Source organism: Salvelinus namaycush, chromosome 11 (genome assembly GCF_016432855.1).
Source record: "Salvelinus namaycush isolate Seneca chromosome 11, SaNama_1.0, whole genome shotgun sequence".
NCBI classification, from domain to species: Eukaryota; Metazoa; Chordata; class Actinopteri; order Salmoniformes; family Salmonidae; genus Salvelinus; species Salvelinus namaycush.
In genome coordinates, this window is record NC_052317.1 from 11,819,166 (window position 1) to 11,825,165 (window position 6,000).

At 45.1% G+C, this 6,000-nt stretch overlaps 1 protein-coding gene across 1 annotated transcript in view; it reads left to right on the forward strand.

Annotated features, from left to right (window-relative positions):
• The window catches only part of lrrcc1 (leucine rich repeat and coiled-coil centrosomal protein 1), a 33,711-nt gene extending 32,700 nt beyond the window's left edge, over window positions 1-1,011 (forward strand). Inside the window, exons 20-21 of the mRNA XM_039003811.1 lie at window positions 231-366; window positions 527-1,011. Coding sequence (XP_038859739.1) covers window positions 231-366; window positions 527-637 — 247 coding nt within the window. The 3' untranslated portion in view covers window positions 638-1,011. The remainder of the gene's footprint in view (window positions 1-230; window positions 367-526) is intronic.
• Window positions 1,012-6,000: the final 4,989 nt, after the last annotated feature.

Consider the following 6,000-nt stretch of genomic DNA (forward strand, 5'->3'; position numbering starts at 1 on the left):
CTATGGTAAATACATAGATGCATTCATTTCATTATATGTGGCCCATATGTATGAGGGAATGAAACAGAAGTCCGATGTTGCAAACACCGAGCTCCAATGACCAACTGAGCCACCGGAACCATATAAGAGATGAGAATATAAGACATTGGTTGAAGAGCTGCAAGCCTGCAACGGTGGTCTAGGTCAGAGTAATGACAACAGTGTATCTGTGTTTGTGGTTTCCCCTCCAGAGCGGTGGTAGAGAAGCTACACAGTATAGACGATGCATTCCGGCGACAGCTGGAGTCGCTACAGGCATCCCATCAGACCGAGCTCCTACGGCTGGCCAATGACAAGCAGAAACAGATTGAACAGTCCAATCAGAAGGTAGCTTACGGTCATGGTTACCACAGTCACTACACTGACCTGCTCAGTCGCATAATAAGGAATGAATGCTAACTTGAGATCCATGCACGTAACTTGAAATTCTCCTAATGCATTATTTATGCAAATGGCTCAGATGTATGACCGTGTGTGTTTTACTCAGGTATTTCAGGTGGAGGAGGAGATGCGTCAGCTCCTGGAGGAGACTGAAACTGAGAAGAAAACAATGGAGGAGAAGATGAGACGTCTCACCAGCGTATTGAAAGACTTCTAAGTACAGCTGATGGTGTATATCATCTACCTATAGAGTCACCTATGTTTCTACTTGGACGTTACACTGATGAGGTGACAGCGTTTGTTGATGTGAATTATTTGCAAAACGTGAATGTTAAGTTGTTCTGACAATCAAACTTTTTTAGGGGTGGACAGGTTTTGGACTTTTGTGGTTAGGCCAGTAAGTTTTAAATTAGCCCAACCGGCCACCAGAGGGCACTATTATTTCTTTTATGTCGTGTGTCATCTGCGTCTGACTTTGTGCGCAGCCGGCTATAGACAAGTTGGTTGTTTAGCAACAAAACCGACGTGTGCGCAACTGTGAGGCAAAACAGACGGGGTTGGCTTAGATTGTTGACAATATGTCAACTATATTTATTCTACAATGTTTATCGAAAACATACATACATTTGCACAATGAGCATTTGTTATCTCCTACATTGTTACAGTTGTTGGTTAGCTAGCTAACAAATTTTATCCATTAGCATCAATCAAAACACCTCAAAACAAGAAATGGTATCAATAACAAGATGAAACTAGCTGAAAAAAGTCACTTACAATTCCCCTCGTGGCAGTTTCTTGTCATTGTTGGTAGCTATCTGGGCATCCAGAATCACAACTCAGACTTCTGTCCCATTGAAGCGTACGTATCATTTTCGTGACGTTATCAGCTAACCCATCTATAGACTCCTGCCCCCGGCGACTGGCTCGTACATAAAGCATCCTCCATTCAGGATGCAAACATGTTGGTTTCCTCCTTAACTCGATTGGCGGGCCAGCCCCCCAAAAAAGGGAAAATATCCGTACTGTCTTAATATAACAAACATTTTCCCCGCCATTTTTTCTAATAACGTCCGGATGTTGCACAGTGTTCAGGTCATCAGTCTGTTGTTAACCCATGGCTGAACAACATCCGGAAGATGTCCGAAAATGGTGGGGGGAAATTGTGTTTTGTTACAAGTGCGCATATTTTCAATTTTTTTTAAATATATTTTTATTCAGGCCGGCGGGCCATTAATTAAATCGAGTTAAGGAGGAATACAACATCAGGAAGAACTACGCCCTATAGAGCACTAGTTTGAAATGTAATACATTTACATGTTGTGTAAATATTTGAATTAAGTTATCAAATGTGTATATTTTTATCATGCTAAATAAAAGCAATTTTATTCCGCTTTCGTTGCCAAGTCTTAGAAAAAGTTTTGGGCTGTAATGGGGGCCTGGGGGGGTTGGAGCACATGGTGCAGAGATACAAATATCAGAGAGTTTCTAAAAGACTGTAATAAATAAATAAAGCAAAGTCATCGATGAAGTCACCCCATTGTTTTCTATGAGAATGCTCAGCGGCGCATTTGATCAGGAAGTGTCATTTCAGCGTGTCGCCATCTTGCTACATGGAGTTTTTGGAAACATTGCATGCGTTTGAGCTACTCTAGGAAGTGACTGTTGCAGCCTAGCTCAGTGCTGGCCAACATGCAATCATTGGAAAACAAAATGGATGATATACGATAAAGACTATCCTACCAACAGGACATTAAAAACGGTAATATCTTATGTTTCACCGAGTTGTGGTTGAACGGCGACAAGGATAATATAGAGTTGCCAGGATTTTCCATGCATCAGCAGGAAAGAGAAGCTACGTCTGGTAAGGTGGGGGGGGGGGGGTGTATTTGTCAATAACAGCTGGTGCGCAATGTCTAATATTAAAGAAGTCCCGAGGTATTGCTCGCCTGAGGTAGAGTACCTTATGATAAGCTGTAGACCACACTATCTACCAAGAGAGTTCTCATCTATATTATTCGTGGCCATCGATTTACCACCACAAACCGATGCTGGCACTAAGACCGCACTCAACGAGCTGTATAAGGCCATAAGGATACAAGAAAATGCTTATCCAGAAGCGGCGCTCCTAGTGGCCAGAGACTTTAGTACAGGCAAACTTAAATCCGTTTTACCTCATTTCTACCAGCATGTCACATGCAACCAGAGGGGGAAAAAAACTCTAGACCACCTTTACTCCACAGACACATACAAAGCTCTCCATTTGGCAAATCTGACCATAATTCTATCCTCCTGATTCCTGCTTACAAGCAAAAACTAAAGCAGGAAGTACCAGATAACGTGGATACTACGCTACAGGACTGTTCCGGGATTCATCCAATGGCATTGAGGAGTATACCACCTCAGTCATCGGCTTCATCAATAAGTGCATCGACGATGTCATCCCCACAGTGACCGTATGTACATATCCCAAGCAGAAGCCATGGATTACTGGAAACATCCGCATCGAGCTAAAGGCTAGAGCTGCCGCTTTCAAGGAACGGGACACTAATCCGGAAGCTTATAAGAAGTCCCACTACGCCCTCAGATGAACCATCAAACAGACAAAGCGTCAATACATGATTAAGATTGAATCCTACTACACCGGCTCTGACACTCGTCGGATGTGGCAGGGCTTGAAAACTTTTACGGACTACAAAGGGAAACCCAGCTGCGAGCTGCCCAGTGACACGAGCATACCAGAAAAGCTTAATGCCTTTTATGCTCGATTTGAGGCAAGCAACACTGAAGCATGCATGAGAGCACCAGCTGTTCCGGACGACTGTGTGATCATGCTCTCCGTAGCCGATGTAAGACCTTTAAACATTCACAAAGCCGCGGGGCCAGACGGATTACAAGGGCGTGTACTCAAAGCATGCACACGGACCAACTGGCAAGTGTCTTCACTGACATTGAAGACACTTGCCAGTTGACTGACTCTCCCTGACCGAGTCTGTAATACCAGATCATGCACACCACCATAGTCCCTGTGCCCAAGGAAGCAAAGGTAACCTGCCATATGATTACCACCCCGTAGCGCTCACGTCGGTAGCCGTGAAATGCTTTGAAAGGCTGGTCATGGCTCACATCAACAGCATCATCCCAGATACCCTAGATCCACTCCAATAATGCCCCAACAGATCCACAGATGACGCAATCTCAATCACACTCCACACTACCCTTTCCCACCTGGACAAAAGGAACACCTATGTGAGAATGCTGTTCATTGACTACAACACCATAGTGCCCACAAAGCTCATCACTAAGCTAAGGACCTTGGGACTAAACACCTCCCTCTGCAACTGGATCCTGGATTTCCTGACGGGCTGCCACCAGGTGGTAACGGTAGGCAACAACACATCTGCCACCCCTGAGGGGCTCCAGTGTTGAGGATCAGCGTGGCAAATGTGTTGCTACCTACCCTCACCACCTGGGGGCGGCCCGTCAGGAAGTCCAGGATCCAGTTCCAGAGGGAGGTGTTTAGTCCCAGGATCCTTAGCTTAGTGATGAGCTTTGAGGGCACTATGGTGTTGAACGCTGAGCTGTAATCAATGAATAGCATTCTCATGTAGGTGTTCCTCTTGTCCAGGTGGGAAAGGGCAGTGTGGAGTGCAATAGAGATTGCATCATTTGTGGATCTGTTTGGGCGGTATGCAAATTGGAGTGGGTCTAGGGTTTCTGGGATAATGGTGTTGATGTGAGCCATTACCAGCCTTTCAACGCACTTCATGGCTACGGACATGAGTGCTACGGATCTGTAGTCATTTAGGCAGGTTGCCTTTGTGTTCTTGGGCACAGAGACTATGGTGTCTGCTTGAAACATGTTGGTATTACAGACTCAATCAGGGACATGTTGAAAATGTCAGTGAAGACAGCTGCCAGTTGGTCAGCACATGCCCGGAGCACACGTCCTGGTAATCCGTCTGGCCCCGCAGCCTTGTGAATGTTGACCTGTTTAAAGGTTTTACTCACGTCGGCTACGGAGAGCGTGATCACACAGTTGTCCGGAACAGCTGATGCTCTCATGCATGCCTCAGTGTTGCTTGCCTCGAAGCGAGCATAGAAGTGATTTAACTCGTCTGGTATGCTCGTGTCACTGGGCAGCTCGCGTCTGTGCTTCCCTTTAAAGTCTGTAATAGTTTGCAAGCCCTGCCACATAAGACGAGCGTCAGAGCCGGTGTAGTATGATTCAATCTTAGCCCTGTATTGATGCTTTGCCTGTTTGATGGTTTGTTGGAGGGCATAGCAGGATTTCGTATAAGCTTCCGGGTTAGAGTCCCGCACCTTGAAAGCGGCAGCTCTACCCTTTAGCTCAGTGTGAATGTTGGCTGTAATCCATGGCTTCTGGTTGGGGTATGTACGTACAGTCACTGTGGGGCCGATGTTCTCGGTGCACTTATTGATAAAGCCAGTGACTGATGTGGTGTACTCCTCAATGCCATCAGAAGAGTCCCGGAACATGTTACAGCAAAACAGTCCTGTGGTTTAGCATCTGCTTCACCTGACCACTTTTTTATAGACCGATTCACTGGTGCTTCCTGCTTTAATTTTTGCTTGTAAGCAGGAATCGGGAGGATAGAATTGTGGTCGGATTTACCAAATGGAGGGCGAGGGAGAGCTTTGCACGCTTCTCAGTGTGTGGAGTACAGGTGATCTAGATTTTTTTCCCCCCTCTGGTTGCACATTTAACATGTTGATAGAAATTAGGTAGAACTGATTTAAGTTTCCCTGCATTAAAGTCTCCAGCCACTAGGAGCGCCGTCTCTGTGTGACTGGTTTCCTGTTTGCACTCAGTCAGCTGTATAAGGAAATAAGCAGTCTTAGTTCCAGCATCCGTCTGTGGTGGTAAATAAACAGCAACGAAAAGTATAGCTGAAAACTCTCTAGACAAATAGTGTGTTCTGAATTTTATCACAAGATACTCTACTTCAGGCGAGCAAAATCTAGAGACTTCCTTAGATTTCGTGCACCAGCTGTTGTTTACAAATATACACAGACCGATATGCACAGACCGATAGATACTACAGTTTTTGATGTTCCGTTTGTAGGATATTCGTGATCGTACCTCGTCTAATTTATTGTCCAATGATTGCACGTTGGCGAGTAAAATTGACGGTAACGGCAGCTTTCCCACTCGCCTTCTGCGAATCCTTACGAGGTACCCCGCTCTGTGCCCTCTGTACCTGCGTCTCTTCCTCTTGCCAATAACTGGGATGTTGGCCTTGTCGGGTGTTCGGAGAATGTCTTGTGCGTCCTGCTTATTGAAGAAGAAATCTTTGTCTAATCCAAGGTGAGTGATCGCTGTCTTGATATCCAGAAGCTCTTTTTTTGCCATAAGATACGATTGCAGAAACATTATGTACAAAATAAGTTACAAATAATGCAAAAAAACCCACATAATAGCACAATTGGTTGGGGCCTGTAAAACTGCTGCCATTTCTTCCGGCGCAAATATAGTACCAGTCAAAAGTTTGATTACTCATTCCAGGGTTTTCCCTTATTTTTGCTATTTTCCATGTGACTGCGTCACTAATTGTTTTTTAA